Source organism: Stegodyphus dumicola, chromosome 6, assembly GCF_044657685.1.
Source record: "Stegodyphus dumicola isolate Sdum_Otavi_A_Nest chromosome 6, ASM4465768v1".
In the NCBI taxonomy this organism is placed as follows: domain Eukaryota; kingdom Metazoa; phylum Arthropoda; class Arachnida; order Araneae; family Eresidae; genus Stegodyphus; species Stegodyphus dumicola.
The window spans coordinates 197,475,790-197,502,309 of NC_140773.1; the positions used below are offsets into that span (position 1 = coordinate 197,475,790).

Here is a 26,520-nt window from a genome sequence, read left to right on the forward strand (position 1 = left end):
CAGGCATGGTTCTGTAGCCAAATGGAATGGGAAATATGTAACAGCATTATTTGGAGATGGAGTTTAGTTCTGTTCACAAATGGATCCATGTTTCTGATACTAGCGGCTCATTTTGTGTCATGATTCAAAAAGAGCAACTGATAACCAGATGCAACCAATCCAGAATTTCAGTTAAAAAAAAAAAAATTGATACTGTCATACTATATAGGAATCTTTGAGCAGCCATACTGATTTCTGTGTATGTGTTTGCACTTAAAACTCTTAATGTCAGGAATGAAATCTTTTTCATTGTGTTAGGATTGTAGAAAAATAATGCCTGACATCTTAGAAATATTTTATTTTCCACTTGCTTGGAGATGAAGGTTTTGAACTAATAGCCTACTTAAGACACAATGACACGCTGAATAAATACTAATTCAGAAGTCAAACAACAAAAATCAGCGTTATATTTTCAAAAATTTCACAGGACTAGTTTTGATGCTTTTACCGAACCACCATCCTCAGCTGCAAAACCCCAAATGAACAAGATAGGAGATAATGATTAGTTAAGATAAGAAAGCCTGGACAAGAATAAGCAAGTGGTGCCATCTGTTGATGAAACCAGAACTAAAACATAATTTCTTTAAAAGCCGAAGGCAAAGATGGATTGGAATTAGGATCGTTAACTAGAACAGAATGATTTTTTTGAATGTGAAATGCATCTAGAAAATCCAGTTCTCCAACGGAAGATGTTTTTTGAATAATTTTGGCAGCAGAAAAAATGAAAGTGTGATTTTCAGACCAACAATGTTGAGCAACAGAAGACTTCTGTGTTTCCTTTTTTCTAACATATGCCTCATGTTCCTTGACACGAAATTTTAAGGCTCTCTTAGTTTGGCCAATGTAAATTAAACCACACTGGCAAGGAATCCTATAAATATCCCAGGAATTCATATCCGGAATGGGGTCCTTGAGTATGGAACTCGGAATTTTATTGATGGGAGAATAAACAACCCGAAAGTTAAATTGCTGCAAAATATGTGCAACATTACAGCTAGTTGATGGAAAGAAGGGAATGACAACAGAATTTTTATAATCTCCTAAAACAAGAGTGTGCCTTTTAGTGTGTTGAGATGAGAATTTTTTAAATGCTTGATTAATAATGTTGGGTGAAAAGCCCCTGTCAATAGCTATTGCTTTTAAATAATTTAGTTCTTCATCAAGGGCTAGTTTGGAGGAGCAAACTTGAAGAGCACGGAAAACATAGGAATAAAATGAAGCTAACTTTTGTTTAGTCGGATGACATGATTTAAAGTGTGGTGGAAGGCAAACAGATGAAGGTTTACGGTAAACCGTAGTACTGAAGTTGGATGTGTTACGTGTGACCAGAGTGTCGTGAAATGGAAGAGAATTGCAAGTCTCAAGTTCAAAAGTGAATTGAAAGCAGGATCAACAGAATTCATTGTTGAAAGAACTCAGAGATGGTTCCACTATGTAGACGATACTTTTAACCTGTTTGAAGGTAATAAAAATGATTTAAATAAAGTTCTTTCAACAATGAATTCTATTGATCCTGCTATTCAGTTCACTTTAGAACTTGAGACTTGCAATTCTCTTCCGTTTCTCGACATTCTGGTCACATGTAACACATTCAACTTCAGTAGTATGGTTTACCGTAAACCTTCATCGGTTTGTCTTCCACCACACTTTAAATCATGTCATCCGACTAAACAAAAGTTAGCTTCATTTTATTCCTATGTTTTCCGTGCTCTTCAATTTTTTTTCCTCCAAACTAGCCCTTGATGAAGAACTAAATTATTTAAAAGCAATAGCTATTGACAGGGGCTTTTCACCCTACATTATTAATCAAGCAGTTAAAAGATTCTCATCTCAACACACTAAAAGGCACACTCTTGTTTTAGGAGATTATAAAAATTCTGTTGTCATTCCCTTCTTTCCATCAACTAGCTGTAATGTTGCACATATTTTGCAGCAATTTAACTTTCGGGTTGTTTATTCTCCCATCGATAAAATTCCGAGTTCCATACTCAAGGACTCCATTCTGGATATGAATTCCTGGGTTATTTATAGGATTCCTTGCCAGTGTGGTTTAATTTACATTGGCCAAACTAAGAGAGCCTTAAAATTTGATGTCAAGGAACATGAGGCATATATTTGGGCCTTAGAAAAAAGGAAACACAGAAGTCTTCTGTTGCTCAACATTGTTGGTCCGAAAATCACACTTTCATTTTTTCTGCTGCCAAAATTATTCAAAAAACATCTTCCATTGGAGAACTGGATTTTCTAGATGCATTTCACATTCAAAAAAAAAAAAAATCTTTCTGTTCTAGTTAACGATCCTAATTCCAATCCATTTTGCCTTTGGCTTTTAAAGAAATTATGTTTTAGTTCTGGTTTCATCAACAGATGGCGCCACTTGCTTATTCTTGTCCAGGCTTTCTTATCTTATCTAATCATTATCTCCTATCTTGTTCATTTGCGGTTTTGCAGCTGAGGATGGTGGTTCGGTAAAACCATTGAAAAAAGTCCTGTGAAAATTTTGAAAATATAATGCTGATTTTTGTTGTTTTACTTCTGAATTAGTAATAGCTTACTATTTTATGATCACCAGATTTCAGCCATTCAACACTTGCGGGACTAGTTGATCTTACCTTCATTTTGAAGAAGACATGACAGTATCTATCCCTTCAATACCTTCAAGCTAATTTTTGCTAAGATAACTGCCAGTTTAATACATAGCATAGTGGTGAGAAGTTGCCAAGCATGTAGTCGTTCTAAAGATAATGATGGACAATCAGAAATTGATTTCAGTAGTTATTTCTATTAAGATTTTTTTTTTTTTTTTTTTCCTTTTCTTCAAAAACTTTAGATATGCTTAGTAAGAAGGGAAAATATAACAATTCATATTATCTGTAGGTGGCATAAATTTTATGTTTTGCCGTATTTAAAAAGTTAATGGGGAAATGTTTTTCCTCAATGTTTGGAACGCAGTGGATATTTCTGTTATTCTCCACTGTCTTAATAGAAATAGCAACAAAATATTTCATTGAATGCTATTTAATTGAAGTATGTATCAGTTGCAGAAAATGATTTAGTAGTTTATATTTTTGTCCTTAAATATTTTGAATTTCTCTTTAGAATAGACAACACTGAAGTTGTTATGCAAAAATCAAACTGTCCAGAAATCACAGCATTTGAAAATCAGTGGAAAAGTAAATATGAATCTTCAGAAAAAGAGAGAGAGTCAGATGCAGATACTTCAGATTCATCAACAGAGGAAAATAATGTATAAATTACATTTACTTATTTTAATTGCTGCGTGTAAAATTTTGCTTAACCCTCTGACAGCACAGCTTTTTGTATCTGCTCATGAAGACCTGTACTGAAACCAAATTTGAAAGCTAAATTTTTATAATTACTTATTTTAGTCTCTGTTTTTATAAATTTCTATTCATTAACATGATATTTTCATCATTAAAGAAAGTGAGAAAGCAAAATATTTTAAATTATAAACTAATACATACCAGAAGACAAAAAAATCTCGTGATTGGGTAAAGGTAGTCATGCCACTCAGAGGGTTAAACACTATATTAGGATTTGTGTATGCCAGTGGTCTTCAAATTTTGTTGAATCTGGAAGTCTGTAAAAGTGTCCTCCCTCTTTTTTGTTTAATTTCTGCCATCTTGAGAAAAATTAAGTATTAAAAAAACATTGAAAATATATTAACCTTATATATAATATTTATGCGAAAAATGGACAGAAAAATCGTCATTTCAATATATTTTTACAGAACAGTTTGAAGACAAGTTTCATTGAGTAAAGTTAGTAATTTATTAATGGAATAAAACACCTGAATCCTCAAATGTTATGAATCTTGAAAAAACAGTAAATATTTAATTCAAAACATTGGAAAGAAGGTTTTCTTTTTTTCTTTCTTTTTTTTTAAAGGGGATATCCAATAGAAACTTTCAGTTAAAAAAAAAGTGGGGGAAGAAGAAAATGGTAGGAATATGATCGTTACAATTTTATTAATAATTGGATCATCAGTATCACTTCAAATCATAACAATGCTTAATGCTTTTATGAACTTCTTACACTAAATAATTTTCTTAAGAGTGCAGTGTTTCAACCTTCTAGGTTGTAATGTAGTCATTGAGCTACTAGCTAAATGTGTAGGAACCTCGTGAACAATTAAGCAAATAATCTGTTTAGTTCACAAACGTAAAACTCAAGAAGGTTTAATTACCCTTTATTCCCCAAAATAAGAACTTACAGTCAGCTCCTTCTCAGAGTGTACAGTAAAGCCTTCACCTTGGGCTTGAACTCAATAAGAAGTAAAACTTAAGTAATGCTTAACTAAAAAGATATAGCTGAAGTTATCAGGATTTCTAAGTAGTTGGCCCCTAAATATCAACTAAGCTGGTGAAGCTATCAAGGGCCTGAAATACGACCAAGCGTAGTAATAGCATAGAGAGAGTGTAGCCAAAAGGCAAACACACACTAGTCAGAAACTCTGGCTCTCTAATGAAATCACTGGAACTTCGACTTAAATATCGCTCTTACTCATTTGCATTAAATGTGATTCTAAAAACACATTCTGGTAGGAAATTGTAAGCTGAAATTGGAGGGACAGGAAAGTAGCTTTAACTAAAGATAATTGTTAAAACCTTAGGATAATACTAATTCAGAAGTCAAACAACAAAAATCAGCGTTATATTCACAAAAGCGTTCATTCATATTTTTGTGAATATAACGCTGATTTTTGTTGTTTGACTTCTGAATTAGTATTTATTCGGCGTGTTATTGTGTCTTAACCTTAGGATAAACTTTACAAGAGTTCATAAAAGCATTAAGTACTAAACATTGTTATGACTTATAAAAATTAGTGATGGGTGTTAAGTATTTATTTATGTTAATTCTTAAAATAATTATCCGGCCTCCACACTTGCTTTAATTTTAAAAGATTTTAGAAAATTATAAAAAAAATTGAACTATTAATCAAATTCTCTCCCTCCCATATTATGCTGCGAAAATGAACTTAGGATTTAAAGAGTTTTAATTTTATACCTTCATTTATAAATTTTAATTATATTTTCTATATCAATATATGTGGATTTTAAAAAACAACATTCTTTAATACATTTTTTTTTAAGCATGCATTCCAAAATTTATTGTAGTTAAAAATCTAAATTTTCTCTTTTATTTAATTTTTAGATCATTTTAGATCTTTAGATCTTTTAGAAAGCAGGGTTTTTGTCATTAAGGGATGAGGTACTTTCCCCAACACATTGCTCTGGTCACTACTTCAGCTAAATGGGAGGCACTTAGTTGTTCTCATTAGTGTCAATCGGCTGATCTGACCTTAGTGTTGGTAGCTCGGGGATAAGCTTTCGGGAATACCTGCTTATGGGGAAGGCGACTGGGAGGCTTCAGTTTGCATAGAGGTCTGGCTAGCCTTACCACATCTGATATCATTATCTGATATATACATTATATCTTCTCAACATTCATAGTTTTATCAGTTCTGGGAATTTTATATTTTTTGTTGTTTTAATCTTGTTTATTTATCTATTACTTGTTACTGAAAATATCTGACATGTGTTCGGTGCATATAACCTTTAAGGTTTTGTGCCAGAAAACTCACTACTACTACTACTTCTGTATGTATGTAAAACTATGCTAGAAAAGGTTTGTGAGTTATAGTGATTTGTTTAAAAGGTTTAGGAACATTTTCTAATACCCGAAATGATGTAGCATGAAAAGCTCAATGACTACATCAAAGCTTGCGGAGTGGTGGTTTCCTAATTCTTTACTGCTGAGTTCTTGAATATGTTAGAATAAAAGGGAATGAGCTGGCAGACATCACAGCGTAGTTCACCATTGAACCTTGTTCATTTAACTAATATTAAAATTGCCATCAAGTGTAAAGTTCTGAACCAGTGGCAATTACTGTGAGACATGCCAAAGTGAAATTTTCGGAGGCAAACAAAAGTGAAAAGAGGAAGTCCTATTAACTCACCTAAGAACTGGTTATTCTCAAGTAATACACACTTACTTATTAAAAGCTGAGAGTAAACCTGGGTGTGACTCACAGGTGTGACACATTTTGGGACAGTGTCATTATGTCTTCGTGTGAATTATTTTAATGGTACTGATGTAAGTCTTGACTGTTGTAAAAGATGTGAATTTTTATTTGTTCGAATAATTTAAGGGGGACTAGTTATAACAGCATATGTTAATTTTTATTTGTTCGAATATTTAAGGGAGACTGGTTTTAACAGTTTAATCTGAAGTGATTTTAAATATTTATATTTTTTCAAATTTTACCTAGTTTAATATTTTTATCTTGTGAATTTTATGCACTATCTTGTTGCAGCAGAAAATAATACCCATCAGTTTACTTTTCCAGTTAGTTTTAGTTATGTTCTTTTTCATGTTTTTATCATGACATTAATAAATATTCATCTTCATATCATTTTAGCCACTTCTAAGATTTTATACTTCCTTTTAGGTTTTATGCCAGGAAAATCTACCACAACCACCCTCACTCTAGACTTAGTTCCACTTTTACTTGGTATCTAACTCCAGTTACCAGTTGAAGATGATAGCTTAGTTATGTAATCAAAGTTGTAGGAAATGTATCTAGTTAAAATTTTTACAACCTTATCTCAGATTTATAGTTCCACTTTTACTTGGTATCTGACTCCAGTTACCAGTTGAAGATGATAGCTTAGTTATGTAATCAAAGTTGTAGGAAATGTATCTAGTTAAAATTTTTACAACCTTATCTCAGATATAATGACAGCTTTACACATAAGATACAGATGTATTTCAGATCTTTTCTATTATAGTAAAGGTTTAGCAAGTCGAGTGCTGAGCAGTTTGCACTTACTGTTAATAGTTGTAATACCAGTTAGCTGTCTAGATTTGCATTTATGTTTTTATATTTGGAAGTTAAAATAATGATGTCGGTCAGCTCTCTAAATTTATCTATGTTTATGTTTTTTATTTAGTGGGTATTAGAAATGCATGAATTCCCATGCAAAAGACTGACAAATGTTGTTTTTCATTGTCTGTTGCTTCATTATTAATTCATTGATCTGTCGGGTTAGAGAATGATACTCATAAAAACAGATTTACTTTGCATTATTTTAGGTAACAAAAACAATAGAAATAAGAAAATATTGTGTTGTTTAGATTTGCTGTCCCCATGGTATCAAAAAATTCTTTTAGATCTTGATTTTGGCATGCAGAATCCTTAGAGAAATCATCTGGAACCCAAGGTGAAAGTGAAGTTTGAAGACCACTGACTTACGCTATTCTTTTTAAGTTTTGTGTTAACTCTTAATTATATTGTAGATATCTGTATTTTAAAACTTACATGCAATTACTGTGAAAGCTTAAAAATGTTATGGATTATTTCAGCTGTCTTGTGTGGTGAATAATTAAAAATAATAAAATTTGTTCATTATCAAAACCTGATATTTTATTATACTTCTGTATAATTCTAATTAATGTGCTCAAAGGCTATGACATACTTTTACTCAAAATGTTTTTCCCATTCGAATAGTGAATGCAGTTAATTTGTGATTTCAGAAAAAATATGTCAGAGGGTTTCCTCCTGACCGTGAACCAGAAAGAATAATTGGTGCTACAGATAAAAATGGAGAACTGATGTTTTTAATGAAATGGTACTTTTCTTTTATTTCATTGTTATAAATACATAATACTGCATGTATGATCCGATTTAAATTTAACTCTGTATTTAATTTATGAAAGAAAACTTTTAATTTATTTTATGTTGTTTCATATTTAAATCAGTTCTTACTCATAAAAATTCTTCAGTAAATTACTATACTTGCCTACAGTATATATGAGAATTGCAGATATGTTATAAATGATCCGTCTTCAGATTTATCTAACTCTTTTGCGTTTTTTTTCTTGAAGTTTTGTATTCTGAATCTGAAAAAATACAGTTCCTAACATGGATTTTAAAGGAATGGTTAATAGAATAAAAAGTAAAATGTTCTCTGCAAACTTACAATAAATTCTGCAATAATCAAATTATTGAAGTATTTAAAAGATAATAAAATAAGTTAAACTTTTGAATTTTATCAAACTGATTATCAACTTACAAAGTAATTTAGTTTTCCAAATTACTGAAATAGATGAAAAGTGATAAAAAGTTATGAATTAAGATATCACATAAAATTAATCCTTTGTTTTCAAAATTTACTAATTAGATTCTAGATTTTAGACTTATAAGAAATAAAAAAAGATATTCATAAACTTTGAAATTTATAAATGGAAATGCCATTAAAAAGACTATATTAGACTAATGTTCATAATTTGATGACTAGAAGTTCATAAAATTTCAAGTCCATTCTAATTACTTATTTATCTATTCACTTATTTCCCTTGCAATCACGTACCCCAAGATTTGCACACTAGTAAATTTATGTCAAAATTTTTCATGATTTATATGGATGTTTGAATGAATAAATAATGAAATATTTTTAAAAAGTTTCAAACGATTAATTTAAAATTAAGTACTATGAGCAAAACTGAAAATGTGTTTTGACAATAGTTTGCAATAACAGAAAGTACTGGAATATCCTTTTCTATGAATTCAATTATTTATTCTAAATAACTACATTAAAACAAAATACTGTCATAAAATTTGACGGAAGATTCAATAACAAAATCTCATTCTTTTTTCGAAATTCTAGAAGAATACATAGGGATTGGGATCATTTAATTATGGCAACGCACACAAGGGCTATCTGCTTAAAGGGAGGGATGCTTTTGTGGAGGACTTTCTAAGGAAAACTGGCTCGTATACACTTTACACATGGGGAAAACCAAAAAAAACGCCCATGCAGCCAGCCCGTCCGTGGGATTCGAACCTTGGACCGAACTACCAGTGTTTAGCGTCTTTACCGCTCGGCCGCTGGTGAGCTTGAAGAATACATAGGAAAAATATATAATTGTTTTTAGTAAGCTTGGAAAAGTTTTTGTAATGTACACATAACTTTTTAAATAGAAATTATCTTTTTATCATTTTAAAAAATGTTTTCATTGATCTAATTTTTTCCCTGTTCTCACCTTTCGCCACTTACCTATATTCCAAACTCTTAATACTTGATGGTCTTTTCCTTAAATATACTCTTGTTAATAATCTTTAATTGGCACAAAAGTGGTTGTATCATGTTTAAACAGGGTTCGTAGCGGTCCTTATAAGTGTTTATAAGTCCTTATATTTGAAGATAAAAAATAAAAGCCCTTATAGGTGCTTACTTTTTCTTTGAGCACTTATTTTTTTGTTTTTAGTGCTTTTTTTTAAACGAACACACATTTTTTCTCTGTTTCAAAGCAGAAACTACATAAAAACTTTTCATCCTTATATAGATCGTCGGATGGTGAATCGTACTCCCAGAAATCACTTTTCACTCCTTTCTCTGCATTAACATAACCTTTGGTGTGCGTAAGTACAGACAGGTGCACATCGTTCTATTGGTCAAAGACTTGCGAAAGCGGTAGAAATTCTGGTAAATTCCGTATTCTTTTGTTCCCCAATACTACACGTGTTTGAATTTCTATCAAGATTTTAATAATTTACAGTCTCAGGGTTGCCACGCTACCTGGAAAACCGGAAAAAGTCAGGGAATTCGGAAATTGACCAAAAAATTCAGGGAAAAGTCAGGGAATTTAAGCGTTTCAGTCAAAATCTGGAAAAGCCGGGGAATTTCATACAACGATCCCGCCAAAAAGGCGAATTTTGCGCTGACGTCGGAAGAGATCACTTTTTTGGCGAATTGTGTATCACGTGAGTGTCATTCGGGCAGCTGGCATAGAGCCAATTTTCGCAGCTCCAATTTGATTGTCTTTTTAGAAAGGCAAAGCACGTTTCCCGTAACTTTTGGTTTCCAGTAACCTCGAGAATCGCATGTCCAGTGCATGAACTGAAGAAAGTACCTGTTCTTGTATAAAACAAAATGTGTTTAATCCTAGTATACGGTACCATGAAGGTTAGAATCAAAAAATATGTATTGTAAAGAAGGAAAACCTCTCTGCAACAGACATGGCTCCGTTCCATCATAGCGGGAAACAGCTGTGCATGCGCGATATATCTGTCGCCAAAGCTCGAAACCGGTGTCAAGTTCTAAGGTCACGTTATCAAGAGTTCATAAAATGAATATCGTTTAAAATTTCTTTAAACTCTAAAGGAAAAGAAAATATTTTTTGGCTCAAGTAAATTAATTCATGGATTAGTTATTTTGAGGGGGGGGAAATCTACGAAAATCCGTTTTTAAAATTATTGCGAAAAATCCAAGAAAAAACGTTTCTTCTTGGATTTTTCGCAATAATTTAAAAACGGATTTTCGTACTTTTCTTTTTTACCAAAGAACGTTTCTTCTTAACACGTGTTTCTCAATTTCTGTACACATCGCGGAGACAGAAATTCTGGCCGCCAGGTTCCGTCGCCAAATCCCTTGGCAAATTTTCCCTCCGCTTTTTACATAGACATTCTTTGGTTAGAATAATCTCCATGTATGGTACAGCGGGATTTGGCGACATGATGATGAGCAGTAAACGGGTCATTTTGTTCTTGGCGACAATTTTCAAAATCATACGAAGGCTGTATCGTATACTAGGATTTTACCGCAAAATCTTTTTTTTTTTTTTTCTTTTCTTTTTAATAAATACCTTGTCATTTTGCAGTAAAATAAAAAAATAGTAAATCAATCATCTAGGATAACCATGTAATATAACTATATTCGCTAAAATATCGTTGATTATTCTAATTAAATTTTTAAGTAATTATCTTTATTTTTTTATGTTATTCATATCATTTAATGTTGCTTCTTCCCTCTAAATTTATTTATCATTAGTAAGTAATATTTCCAAATTTCAGGAAATTTTCTCTGGCATAATCCTGAAATTAATTCTAGCAGTATGATGATATCACGAAATTTAATGCACATATGTTTTCCTTATGTATGCTGCGAAATAAATATAAAATACCTCAATTTAGTAAAAAAATATCATTAAATAGATTTCTTTCTTTTGTTTAGCTGCAGAATTTCTGCAAAAAAAGCCTTATTTTATTCCAGATTGGGCAAATTCTAATCTCAATCTTCAGTGGAGAAAACAACTCTTATTATAATTATATTTGTGTTTTCAAGTGTTAAGGTGTCTTTTAAGAATACACCTCACACAATTAAATTTACCTAAAATCTAACCTAACTTTTAGCATTGCGTTGTGATTTATAAGAACCGGATTAGCCTCGTGTTGAACTGGGGATGATCATGAGTAATAATTAAATAAAATGTACAGTTGTTATCCAATGTATGTATCTTAAATTTTATTAAGTTTTTTAAGCGGAAAAGTAAACAAAATTATCAAACAAAGTGTACCAAGAATAATTAAGAATAAATGTCCTCTGGGATTTATTGAATAATGAAGTGAATTTGCTACACAGTACAAGTAATACCATAATTAATTTACCTCTTAGCACAGCCAACGTACATTACATGAATAGACTGGAATTCTCTCAAAACATACCTGGAAAAGTCAGGGAATTTCATTCTCCTGTTTGAGTGGCAACCCTGAGTCTGTTCCATGTGGTCAGTTCATATTCACATTTATTATGATCGGTATGCTTATATTATAAGCATATGTATGAATATTTATAATATACTCGTATTTGCAGTAACTGCTGAAGTATAGATAAACTTCAAAAATGGGTGTGTTTTAACACAGATTAGTTTTCTGAGGAATAATATTCAAAACGGCATAAATAAAGTGAAAGTAATCAAATAGTCAAAATAGTTTTTTTTTTTTTTTTTTTTTTTTTTTGGGGGGGGGGAGGGGCCAATGCAGTACGCAAGTTGGGTGTTCTCCCCTTTCTCCACAAAATCTCGAATAATAAAACCGTTACAGCTCGCAGCAAAGCAAGCAACGGACGTTGTTTTTTTTTCCCGTCACTTTCTAACCTGGATTGAATAGGACTAAAAGTTCTGCAGTCTACCAATCCAAGCAAAGAATGATTCTATTCCGGAAATTTAATGCAGTCTGTTCAAAATTAGAATGAAAAACACCTCATATTGGTAAATCTATTTATTAATCAATATGAGTGTAGAATGGATATCGTGTGGAGTGCGACGTGTCCTGCTCAATGATAAATATGCCACATGGGCGAATGACAGTCCGAATACCGGCAGCCGTTGATTCCGATTGCGTAATATCACGTGCGGAAGAATTAAGGCTCGCGTATTGCGCAATAATGTTTGCCATATTTCGCAGAGATAAAAGAGTTTTACTGTGCTTTGCTAAGCGGATTATTTTTCCGTTCCATTGGACTATTTTTTATATAATTCACATATTGAAATGTCAAAAGCATTATTTAGCTGAAAAATCTTAAAAATGGCTACAATCTATCCCCCTTTCCTCTTTTACCAGTTACGCTCCACTATCCAGAATTTTCAGATATTCGGTAATTTCCGAGTATGCCGGTTAGTTAAGCTTTTACTTTTAAAGAATGACTGCATGAAGCAATTTCCTGCCTTCTGATTTCAGAAAAGTTTCTTTTTTTACTTAAATTACTTTGCTTGCAATATCTGTTAAGGGAAAACTGTTATACAATGAAAATTTAGAAAATGTTCAAAATTTTGATTTAAGTTAAATTATTTAAATATTAATAGAAAGGAAAAATAAATTGTATTTATTTTTAGGTGCCAAGTTAATATAATAAATACGGCTTATTATTATTTATTTTCTCTATTTTGAACTGAAATTCCATCATTAAATCTTGTAATATAATTTAGCTCTGGATAGTTTTTTCCCTCCCTCTCATTGTAAACTAGTTCTGTAAATTGAACTGTTATTTAAAATAATAATAAAAAAAAAAGTAATGTAATTGTTTTCCATGGTTGAGTAATTCTCATTCTCTCGTAATAAATAGTGAATTTCTCATATTTTAAATTACAAGTCTAATTTTTCTTTTAAGGTTATGCAATTGCGTATAATGTAATTAGACATTATACGTACGCTTTTTTTCTTAAAATTTGCTTGAAAAGTGCTTATTTTTTTAACTAAAATGTGGCTATGAACCCTGTTAAAGCAATATGAACTCAAAACAGGATGAAGAAAAACAATCGTGGTAAGTTCCATGTGCAAAAGGATTATCAGTGAATTATAATTTTGGGTGGATGCATGTAGCAATATGCACATTAGAGAATTTTTCATTCTGTGATAAATTCAAAGATATAGGCTAGTAGAGTAAGCAGGCTACTGAAAGCATTCACTTATTTTTGTCATATACAGTACAAAGTCCGTAATCCAGACTCATTGGGACTTCGGCGATTCCGGATTATAGATCATCAATTTAAATCTGGTAAGATGGCATGCAGAAATTATATAATTAAAAATATGAAACCGTAATTTATGAAATAAAGAGCAATTATGATCTAAAATGGTATCAAAATTTCCAAAAAATGCTTAATATTTATTTGTTTACTTTAGTAAACATTTCTATCAATGTAAGTTATTTAAGTTGCTTCGTTTTTTGTGCTAATACTTTTTTTTTAATTCTATAAACAGACAATTTCTTGTTCAGTTACAAAGTTCCACTGTTCAAGTTCTGTAATTGCTGTGTCAAGAATACCGACTAACTTGTCAATCAAAATTTTTTTGTTTTCAATAATGTTCTCTGTTACTTTCTTCACTATCGGAAGCGCGCATGGGTAAACACTTTACTGGCTTTACGCGCATGCGTAGCGGACGTGCACATCAAACGCATTACGCGCATGCACAAGTTTGTGGCTTTGAGGTCCGGATTGTACTGTATTTTAAAAATCTATAACTTTTGTTTCTGTTTGTTATAAATTATATCTTTTACCAATTTTTTAATAATATCTTTTTAAATATGATACAACTACTTCGGTGTTATTCTCTTTCTCTATTTTTATTTATGTATAATCTTTTCTAATCAAATTCTGATTGTAATAATTGATATGTCGTATAATGTAAGAAAGCTATTTTCATTCAGGAAAGGCTCCTATCAACCTAATTTGGTTAGAGCAACAGATGCAAATGTAAAATGTCCTCAAATTGTAATTAACTTTTACCAAGAACGACTTACTTGGCTGCTACAAGACAGAAAATGATGACAACCAACCAGAAAATCAAACATTGATGAAAGGATCACCTGATTTCTTAGACTGGATAGTTCAAGAACTAAATATTTTTTTTTACAAGTACATTCCTTAAAACACTGTTTTTTTAATATGTATTTTGAATACAGTCAAAAGTCGTTAATCCGGACTCGTCGGGACTTCGGCGATTCCGGATTATAGATCATCAGTTTAAATCTCGTAAGATGGCATGCAGAAATTCTAAAATTAAAAATATGAAACAGTAATTTATGAAATAAAGAACAATTATGATCTAAAGGGTATCAAAATTTACAAAAAAAAAGTTTAATATTTATTTGTTTACTTTATTAAACATTTCTTTTAATGTAAGTTGTTTAAGTTGCTTCGTTTTATGTGATAATATTTTTTCTTTAATTCTATAAACAGACATAATTTCTTGTTCAGTTACAAAGTTCCGCTGTTCAAGTCCCGTAATTGCTGTGCCGAGAATACCGACTAACTTAACAAACGAAACTTTTTCATTTTCACTAACCTCTCTGTCACCTTCTTCATGTCTTTATCCATCTTTTGCAGCAATTCCACTTTTTGTTTAATGGACATTGAAACATACTATCGTTTTGTAGATCCTTTGGGAGCTCCAGCATCGGAAATTCTATTTGACATAATCGAAAGTTCAAGTTTACTTTTATAAAATTGCTCTTACAGTCTGCAAAAAATAATAAGCCGGATTTAATTCGAAGATTAAGGAACAATGCAATCATCAACATTAACTGAAATAGATAATTAGATAATTTTAGCTTATACCGTCCGTTATACATGAAACGCGCACGCGTAAACGCCTATGCGCATGTGTGCACGCGGTGCATGCACAGAAAGTTTTTAGGTTTGAGGTCCAGATTATGGGTGTCCGAATTAACGACTTTTGACTGTATTTTCTTTCATTGATGCTCACATTTGCAATGACAATGTATAAAAACATCACCAACAAGAAAGATTTAGAAATAATAACATTCATTGTAAACCATGCCATTTTTTCGTATTGTTTTCAGAGTTAAGGAGAAAATTATATACACAGTTGAATATAAAGTACTATAAAACTGAAGCACTTTTTATTAATCCCTGAAACAAAAATATATATATTGTTATGAATGTTGTGTAATGTAGCATGAAACGTCAGAAAAGAGTGAAACTCTGCCAGAAAAATAAGGTTACAGGAGCAAGTTTCTTTAACATTGATGTAAATGGCAGTTTCACTAAACTGATGAGATATCGCCAAGCTGGCAGTGGTTTTGTCAACTAATTTTTGTTTCCAAATTTGGCAAAAAATTGACAAACATAGCACCATTTTGGCATGGTCCCTTTATATAACTGTAACTGTTCCATATATGTAAGTGCAATCGTATCCAGCCCTCGTATGCCTTTAATAACTTCGAGAAGTGGAAGGTACAGGAACTCTTTTGTAAAAATAACTATATAAGACCAAACAGAGCATCAGTTTTTAGTTCAGAGTCAACTATGGAGTATTGAGATTGAGAAGTGGAAGGTACGGGAAACTCTTTGGCTTATGATATGATAGCAATGTAAATCATAGGTCAAGTTTTTCTTTTAAATTTAGAGAGATAGTAGTTTTTCTGTAAATACATATTACACAAGCCTGCAAAATTTGGGTTGCGTCTTTTTTTTTTTTTTTTTTTAACTTTCATTTCATATGCATTTTATTAATTCTGAATCCAAAAATTATCTTAATTTTACCGCATCATATCAGGGTTTTCTGGAAATTAAAACTTCAAAATTTGTAAGAAGCTGAAAAATATGAGACTTTTTTCTTAGACGTTTCTAAAATGTTTAAACTTCTAAAACGTTTTTTCTTAGAATTTATTCTTTAAGCTTATACTGAGATAATGTATATATAAAATAGACAATTTTACTTCAGTCATGTGTTGAAGTTTCTATCGACTGCTCATGCTTTTCTTCTCGTGTTTTTGATGGGATTCATCTCGGTGTAACAGTGAATAAATAATAATAAATATAATAAATAAATGAAAAATGCAATAAACTAGAAAATTAGACTCAGCAATTTTTATTAGAAAACTAAAGGGGCTCAATGGATACCCCATCAGATCCCTCAATTGTTTTACTATAAGAATGCTTAGTGCTAAAAAAAAAGAATTATAACAAAAAAGTTGTCCAAAAAAGTCTCATACTTTTTACGGTTTTCATGATGTATTTAGAAATAACTGCATATTGCAGAGAACCTAATCCATGACTGAATTATACTGTAAAAATTAAATATGCATTTTAAAATGTACACTGGTGTGCAAAAATTAAGGACGAGATGGTTTTTTCAATATAACTTTGTACAAAAGCTTTCCAAATCAACACATTTAATACTGTAAGATCCCCAATATGTAAGGACATGAGTAATGTAAGCAACGCTTACTAAAAGAGAAATCAGAGGGATAAAAAGAAGCTTTATTGAAAAAGTAGCATGGAGCGCAATGGGACTGAAGGCCGAAACATCCCTGTGATGGGTGTCCAGCAAGAAACATACGGTCTTTAATAGGGGATATGATCTCCCCTGACTGCTAGGCAAGTTTCACAGCGTCTGACCATGCTGAGAATGAGGGTGTCAATGAGTTGTTGAGGCATTGCTGCCCATTCGTCTTGCAGCGCCAATCGAAGCTCCGGAATCGTTACTGGTGGTAAGGTACGAGCTGCCAAGCGTCTGCCTAGAAAATCCCATACATGCTCGATGGGATTGAGATCCGGAGATCGTGCCGGCCAATTTATACGTTCAATATCCTCACTCTCTTAAGAGCTGTTCGCCAGCTACTGTGCGATGACATGGTGCATTGTCGTCTATGAAAAGGAACTGCGGACCCATAGTGCCTCTAAAAAGACGCACGTATGGAAGAAGGATCTCGTTACAATAACGCGTCCCATTGACTGAACCTGCGTCGAAGATGTGAAGGTCTATACGACTACCAAGCATGATGCCTCCCCAAACGAGAACACCGCCACCTCCATACCTGTCCCTTTCAATGATGTTCGAGGGATGATTGCGGCTTCCCGAGTATGCAATGAGAATCACTACTCAGACTGAATCTGCTCTCATCCGTAAAGAGTACTCGTCCCCATTCATTGTCTCTCCAATTCCGGTGTTCCCGGCACCACAGAGAACGCCTTCTCCGATGGGCAGGCGTTAGAGGTACACACCGTACAGGGCGTCGCGCAAACAGACCACCACCGTGCAGTCTTCTGGCCATGGTAAAACGCGATATCGGTCGTCCAGTAGCCTGTGTCGTGTGTCTAGTGATTTCTCCTGCCTGTTTCTTCTGGCCTGTAAGGCAATATACCGGTCATCTGCAGGTGTGGTTCCTCGTGGACAACCACTACTAAACCCCCGGATAGCTGTTCCTGTAGTTTGAAATTGTCTCCAAAGTCGTGAAACGATGCTGTGAGCAATTCCGAACTCTGCAGCCACACTTGTCACACTGCGGCCTTCTTCCAACTTCCCAATGATTCGACCTCGGGTAAAAGCATCCAGATGTCGTCTAACAGATTGATTATTCGCCATTTCTCGCTGAGGCAGCAACTCGGTGTGATTTTAACTGCTATACGGCGTGCAATCTCTTTGCCAGAAATACTGATCTTACACCGACAACATGCTTTATACTACTCAGACACTCCCCCATTACGTCTACCTGCATATCTGCGCATGTGCTACCGTACATCATCTTACTTAATCTCCTGATTGGTCTTTCTGTCCGCTCTGCCTCTTCGTTCAGCTGATATGCTAATTTTTCGACTTCGTCCTTAAGTTTTGCACACCAGTGTATTTAACTAAATTAAGCATACCATTATTAAAAAGATATATATATATATGTATTTAATGTGTCATACGAGAATAAATTTTTATGAATATATAAGTCTGCAGTCACTTTATCATACAAATATGACAAACAAAGCATTCACCTACCATTTCTTTTACAATTCATATCCTAATAATTCTCCCTGATGCACAATTAAATACTGTGTAGTACTGATTCCCCCTTTTTTTAACCTGTCTTCCAATTTCTCAAATTGGAACTCATATATATTTATTGATGATAATTTTAGATATGTACATATTTCAGTTACAACTAAAGTGCTAAATACTTTTCTTCAAGAATATCGTAATATGAATATTCCTCTTTCTTCACTGTATGTAAAAAAACTTATTACATTTCAACATGGCTTTCAGGCAAGAAAAAGAGACTTCACCCAAACTCATTATTTTCTTTAATTTAAAGTTAGCTTAAGTCATTCAGTTCTTAATAGGAAACTGTACTATTACTTGATCAGTTCAGATTCTATAATCGATTATCATTCCTGATGCTTTCAAACTTATTCCAAGTTCAAGATTTTTCATATGATGCTTGGTCACATTATTTCTGAATAAAACTACGTTATATTTTTTTAGCACTTCCTACTAATGGGATGTAGTCGCCAAATATGTGGCAGCCTGTTTGTGTCATATCACAAATAGCTGCGTAATATCGTTACAAATAAGCAGGAAGAATGAAAATCAATCTAGGAATTTTCTCTCTTTAGTTGCTTACACAGATGAATTGTAGCTCTCAGACACCTGCAAGTTAACCACAAATGAAATGTTATTGATCCTGATATGGGATCTGTTTTGTCATATGCGAAAAATACATCAGCAGAGCACTGGCTGCCAGCATCTAGATTTCTACTACATCGAATTCGTGTGTTGGTGACTGCATGAAATGACAAATGTTTCAGCAATGTTAAATGAAATTGGCAGTTTTATGCTTTCTGTATAACCTGAAATTAATCTGTTAAAATCTACTTTTATTTGTACTTTTTGTATTTATTATGGATTTAATAAAATAGTTATTCTTTTCATGAAGCTTTTATGTTATCATTTGGTGTTAAAAGGCATTGTGTTAACAGAAAAGCACACCGATTCTATTTAATCTTAATTATATGTAAATTAACTTTAACATTAAAACATCATCTCTATATCACATGTTTGTGTAAAATTCATTAGAAGAAATATTCAGTGTATATGCTAGTTACTTTGCCTTAAATATTGCAACTGTAACATACATGTAAAATACTGCTTCTGATGAACATAAATCATTAAGAAAATACAGGGAGAGATATAAAAACTTCAAAAACCTAAAGTAATACAATAAACTTAATTTTTTTTTTTTTATGGTAATAAGGGTTAGTTATCCTTTGGTTCTGGAATTCTGCTGTACTGTTCAAGATAGGCAGTTCTTGAGAATTGGGCCAATGTAAACTTTTAAAAATCCAATGTTAATGTAAGGTTGAATTAATAATGTTTCAGTTGGCATGTTTCATCTAATCAATTATCAGATTTGTTTCAAAAATTTAAGAAAAAAACTAAAGTTAATATCTATAATATAACACTAAGATGTAGTCTGTTCGATGTTATGCAAATTGTATTTCTTTCTTTGTACCGAGGAGCGGCACAGATGCACATTTGTTAGGTTTTTAAAGCTTGCGTTTAGAGCTTTGAGGTTGTTGTGAATTACTGAAGTTTCAACTAAGCAGAGTTTCTTCTGAGTTTGTGTGGTAAGCCGCTACCAAAGTCGGAGTTTGCAGTGTGGTCTTTGCCGTTCCTCAACCAACCTACTGTTTGAAAGCCAATAAAGAAGTTTCGGTCGACATTATGACTCTGAGGTTTTTAAAGCTTGGGTTTAGAGCTTTGAGGTTGTTGTGAATTACTGAAGTTTCAACTAAGCAGAGTTTCTTCTGAGTTTGCGTGGTAAGCCGCTACCAAAGTCGGAGTTTGCAGTGTGGTCTTTGCCGTTCCTCAACCAACCTACTGTTTGAAAGCCAATAAAGAAGTTTCGGTCGACATTATGACTCTGAGGTTTCTTGGGTTCTATACTGAAGTAATATCAAATCAATTTACAATCCACTATTTTTAAACAATGGAACGTACATGTTTTTGGTCCATCAGCTACGGAGTCGCAGTAAAATTGGTGAGTCAGTGTGTTTTTATATCTTTCTTATTAGATAATGGAATTTACAACGCTTAAGACTAAAAAGCGTGTAGCTAAAGCTAAGTTAAGTAAACAGAAAGAGAAAATTACAGTGACTCACGATTCTGCCGATGTTGATCAGTTAGAACTTTTTAAATCTAGATTAAATAATTTAATGACCGAACTTTCGGATATTTTTAGTAACATATTTGTAGTGTGTGAAGAAAAAGATATTGATGTATTTATAGAAGAACAACAGGTCATACAAGATACTGTTGATGAGTTAATTTTAATGCTAACCATAGTTAAGAATGTTAAAGACATTAGTGTGGAAACTAAATCTTGTGAAATAGCGAGTATACACTTACCTAAGCTAACTCTTCCTGTATTTAGTGGCAGTACTGAAGAATGGTTATCATTTTTTGATTTATTTAAAACGGCGATAGTGGAAAATGACCGTTTATCAGGTGCACAAAAGCTACAATATTTAAAGGGTTCTTTAAAAGGAGATGCTTTGCGGATTGTTCAAGCTTTAACCATTTGTGACAAGAATTTCGAAATAGCGTGGTATTTATTATGTCAAAGATTTTCACATAAGAGAGAATTACTTTCATCGTTATTAAAGAAAATCTTGTATTTATCAAATTTACAAGCTGAAATTCCTAGTCAGATGTTAGCGTTAGTAGACACTGTAAGAGAATGTGTATGTTCGTTTGAAAATCTAGGATTCAAAGTGGAGCAATTTGCGGATACTATTTTAATGTTAATAGTACAATTTAAATTGGATTCTTCGACGAGAAGATGGTGGGAAAGAACATTAAAGAGTGAGGAAATACCAACACTTAATAATCTGCTAGAGTTCTTGAAATCTCATGCCAGAACCTTGCAAGCAGGTAAAACACAAGGAGTTAAAAAACAAGTTACAAAAGACAAATTAACTTCATTGGCTTCAGAGATTCGTGTGCAGTGTATGTATTGTAAAGCCGGTCATTAAATTTTTAAATGTAATAAGTTTTTAAATCTGAATGTTCAGGAACGCGTTAATTTTGTCAAGAGAAATAATGTTTGTTTTAATTGTTTGGTTTCAAATCGTAAAGCTTTCGAGTGTAGAAGTACACATAAATGCAAAAAGTGCTTTAAAAATCATCACACACTACTGCATTTCGAAAGAGTTCAAAATGAAATAAAGGCATGTACAGGAGTAACGAACAGTTCGAATGAATTATCAGTGACAGCTAAGCCATTTTTCCCTGAGCCAAAACCCTGCGCTCAATCGGCTGGGTCAGGGAAGAATATCGCAAGTTCTAGTCCAGTAATTAAATCTTGTGTTTCAGAGTTTAATTTTCAGCGTGAAGTTTTATTATGTACGGCTGTTATTAAAGTGTTAGATTCATCGGGTGAATACCAATTGTGTAGAGCCCTCCTTGACCCTGGCAGTCAAGCAAGCCTGATTTCAGAAGATTGTGTACAAAGGCTAGGGTTAGCAAGAAGAAATGCCAAAGTTTTTATTTCATGTTTAGGGTCTTTGGATACGAAAACTAATGGAATTACGGAAATAAACTTCGTTCCACATTTTCCGGCGAAAGTGTTATTTAAAACACCAGCATTTATCATCAATAGAATTATTGGAACTTTGCCACATTTTACATTAGATAAGAAGTACGTTGAGGAATATAATGATTTAATGTTAGCAGATCCAACATTTTACAAAAGTGGGCCTGTTGATATACTTTTAGGCATAGATATTGCCTTACCTCTTTTAAAGGGGGAAATAATTAAATGCGAAGAAGGTAAACCAGTAGCTTCTCGTTCTGAAATAGGATGGATTATTTCAGGTAGTGTGAATAATTCAACAGAAATTAATCCTACTATCTATGTGAATAATATACAAGTAGAAACCGATCAGATGCTGTCTGACTTTTGGAAATTGGATACTGTACCTACATGTGACATGCTTACTAAATCGGAGAGAGCATGTGAAGATTACTTCAAATCTACATATACGAGAGAGGAAAGTGGGGTACATACTGTGAAATTACCGTTTCACTCTCCGCCTTCTCAGCTTGGAGATTCCAGACAATTAACTATGCGTAGATTCCAATCTTTAGAAAATTCACTTCTAAAAAGGCCTCAGATATATGAACAGTATAAGGATTTCATGAGGGAATACCTTGAGCTGAGACATATGGAGAGAGTGCATGAGGGAGAGATTCTTATTGACTCTACGTATTACATGCCTCATCATGCCGTATTAAAGGAATCAAGTACTACGACTAAACTGAGAGTTATTTTCGATGCTTCAGCTAAAACGACATCGGGTCTTTCATTAAATGATATTTTGATGGTTGGGCCAAGAGTTCAGCAAGAGCTGTTTCCAATTCTACGGTTTAGAACTCGCAAAATTGCAGTATGTGCCAATGTAGAGAAGATGTTCAGACAAATTCGTGTCCACCCAGAAGATACAAATTGGCAACGAATGCTTTAGAGGGATAGTCCTAGTGAGCCCTTGAGTACATTTAGATTAGTGACAGTTACATATGGGACTGCCTGTGCGCCATATTTGTCTACTAGAGTAATGAAACAACTTGCATTAGATGAACAAGTGAGATTCCCTTTAGCATCAAAAATTGCCCTTCATGATTTTTATGTTTATGATTTGCTTTCAGGGGCACAAAGTGAAGACGAAGCGAATGTTCTAGTTCAGCAGTTGAATGAAATGATGGAAAGGGGTGGATTTCAAACAGTTCAGCTACTTTAGAGAATATTCCCGAGTGCTTACGAGAATCCAGTATTTCTCTTGAAATAACCAGTGACAAGAAAGTAAAGGTATTGTGAATTAATTGGAGCAACTCTAGTGATACATTTCATTTTTCGGTATGCATAAGTGATAAAGAGTTTACTAAGAGGACTATTTTATCAGAGGTAGCCAAAATCTTTGATCCAATGGGATGGTTAGCGCCAACAATAATATACGCGAAAATATTATTACAAGAGTTATGGAACTTACAGATGGGTTGGGATGAACTCGTTGATAAGAGAATAAGTAGAAAATGGAAGCGTTTCTATCTAGAATTGCCCTTACTTTCAAGCTTACAACTTCCGAGGTATGTCTTGAGTCCGAAGGCAGTAGTTATAGAAATCCATGCTTTCTGCGACGCTTCAGAAAAGGCTTATTGTGCAGTCATCTATCTCCGAACAATCAACCTTGATTCGTCAGTCAGGGTCAGCCTTCTGACATCAAAAACCAGAGTAGCGCCCTTAAAAACCCAGTCTCTTCCGAGACTAGAGTTGTGTGCTGCGTTACTTTTAACCAACCTCTTACATGCAGTATTATCATGCATAGAACTGCCTATTAACAATATTTACGCATGCACTGACTCGCGGGTTACGCTGGCATGGGTTTCGTCCGAACCTCGCCGTTGGCTACCTTTTGTGGCAAATCGAGTTGCAAAAATCCAGGAAGCTGTTCCAGGTATTCAATGGAATTATGTTGCTGGGAAACAAAATCCTGCAGACTGTGGGACCAGAGGTTTTATTCCATCAGAATTCTTACAATGTGAGTTATGGATGAAGGGACCGCAGTGGTTAAACGAATCCCTAATTCATGTACAGCAAAATTCAAGTGTAGAATTAGAGGGTGAAGTTATGTTGAAGGAATTGAAAAAGAGTTTCAGTTCAAATGTTTCCAAATTTGAAGAGCCTAGTGTGTTTTCAAGATTTTAATCATGGTTAAAGTTATGTCGAGTGTTAGCGTGGTGTTTAAGATTCAGAAATAATTGTAGTAAGTTACCTACAGAGCGTATAACGGGTTATTTATCTACTGAAGAATTCTGTGAAGTTACTTCTACGATTGTTAGGATTGTGCAAAGAGCCGAATTTCCAGAAGAATTATTCTGTTTAGAATCTGGTAAACCCTTGAAGACATCAAGTAAATTACTATCTTTAAGTCCTTTCTTGGATTCCGCGGGAGTAATGCGTGTAGGCGGAAGGCTCAGAAACTCTACAGTTTCAAATAATCAGAAACATCCTATGATTTTACCTAAGAATCACAATATTACGCATTTAATTATTAAGCATTATCATAACACGTATCTTTACGCAGCTACTCACTTCTGTCATACGACACAGATTTTGGATTGTGAATGCTAGAGATATTATAAGAAAGTGTATAAACCAATGTGTTATCTGCCTTAGAGTTAGAGCGCAAACTGCAACTCAACTAATGGCAGATTTACCCACTTCAAGAGTTACTCAAAGTAGAGCTTTTTCTCGTGTAGGGATTGATTTAGCAGGACCATTTAATGTTAAATATCATCCTGGTAGAGGAGTCAAAATCTTTAAGTGATTGAGTCAAAATCTTTAAGTATGTCTATTTGTTTTACTACAAGAGCAATACACTTAGAATTAGTTGGAGATCTTGCAACAAAATCATTCCTCGCGACACTTAAGCGATTTATAGCTCGTAGAGGCAAACCGTGTGAAATTCACAGTGATTGTGCAACGAATTTTATAGGAGCTAATAAAGAATTAAGGAAAGCCTTTTCTACTGTTCAATGTGATGAACAGCTACAGGGTTATATTTCTTCAGAAAATATTAAATGGTTATTTAATTCTCCCTCCGCCCCTCATTTTGGAAGGCTTTGGGAAGCAGGTATCAAGTCTATGAAACATCACTTAAAAAGATATTTAGGAACACTTACTTTAACATACGAGGAATTTTTGACATTAATAACCCAAATTGAATCCTGTCTTAATTCTAGGCCTTTGGTACCAGCTTCAAGTGACTGTAGCGACTTGGAGGCGATAACACCAGGACACTTTTTAACCGGGGCGGCTTTAAGCGCTATTCCAGAATCTAACCAAATTCAAGAAACCATGAGCTGCAGTGATCGTTGGAGGAACGTGCAAAGGTTATTTCAACATTTCTGGAAGAGATGGAGCAGTGAGTAATTTATCTAGGTTGCAGCAGAGACCCAAGTGGTGCAAGTTACAACAAGATCTGAAGATTGGTGATATGGTTCCTATTAAGAACGAAAATCTACCTCCGCTACATTGGAAATTAGGTAGAATTACTAAAGTGTATCCTGGTCTTGATGAGAAAGTTCGAGTGGTGAGTTTACGCACGTCCAATGGGGAAATAAAACGACCTATAGCAAAGCTATGTGCTTTCGCTTTGCCATTTAATTCCTGATTTAGAGACTTTAATTTTTATTTTCAGGTTTATTCAGTTCAACAGATTAAATTTATTGTTTGAACCCCCTTGGGACTTCAAGGCTGGGGGTATGTTCGATGTTATGCAAATTGTATTTCTTTCTTTGTACCGAGGAGCGGCGCAGACGCACATTTGTTAGGTTTTTAAAGCTTGCGTTTAGAGCTTTGAGGTTGCTGTAAATTACTGGAGCTTCAACTAAGCAGAGTTTCTTCTGAGTTTGTGAGGTAAGCCGCTACCGAAGTCGGAGTTTGCAGTGTGGTCTTCGCCATTCCTCAACCAACCTTGTTTGAAAGCCAATAAAGAAGTTTCGGTCGACATTATGACTCTGAGGTTTCTTGGGTTCTATACTGAAGTAATATCAAGTCAATTTACAGTCCACTATTTTTAAACAACGGAACGTACATGTTTTTGGTAGTCAGTTATCAGTAGTTTTGTACTGCCACTCTGCAATGTGCAAAATATTTATGTTTGAAACTTAATCAGAAAACTCGGTGATATAAAAGAAGTATGTTCTGCTGCCCAAATTAAAATATTTTTATTTTCCATGCAACAGTGTTTTGTCATTCAGCAAAGCATTAAATGCATATTTATTTCAGTTATTAATTACCAACTAGATCTGTAAAATTACACTAGCTGGATTCATGAAAATCATCTTTCTTCATATACATATATATATATATATGTATATAAAGAATTTCTTTGTGTGCAATTCATACAAATCTAAGTTTTATTCTAAGCTTGATGAAATTTTTCACAGTTTACCTTCAAAACAAAAGGACAGTCACTGTCTACACAAGATTTTGAAAAACTATCACTCAGGGTGTTAACATTAGGATGTTGTCCTCATGACATCCATATTATTGTCACCTAGGTTTATGCTGCCATTGTTGTATTCCCGCTATCAAGGGAAGTCATATATGCAAAGAAAGAAATTTAATTTTGTTTTTGCAAAAGATATGCACCAATATTTCTACAAAGTTTCAATTTCAAAATCAGGTTACCCATCTTAAGTTCATGTTGACACTGTTGCATTCTCACTATCAGTTTATATTAAAACTATCAAATGGGCCATGTTTCTTTATTCTTTAGAACAGTGAAGATCCTTTCAAGCAGAATTCAAGTATGCTTTGTATT

General features: G+C 33.5%; 1 protein-coding gene across 1 annotated transcript in view; it reads left to right on the plus strand.

Annotated features, from left to right (window-relative positions):
• The window catches only part of LOC118188539 (chromobox protein homolog 3-like), a 35,947-nt gene extending 16,878 nt beyond the window's left edge, over positions 1-19,069 (plus strand). Inside the window, exons 4-6 of the mRNA XM_035358998.2 lie at positions 3,139-3,286; positions 7,597-7,691; positions 14,052-19,069. Coding sequence (XP_035214889.2) covers positions 3,139-3,286; positions 7,597-7,691; positions 14,052-14,169 — 361 coding nt within the window. The 3' untranslated portion in view covers positions 14,170-19,069. The remainder of the gene's footprint in view (positions 1-3,138; positions 3,287-7,596; positions 7,692-14,051) is intronic.
• The last annotated feature ends 7,451 nt before the right edge of the window (positions 19,070-26,520 follow it).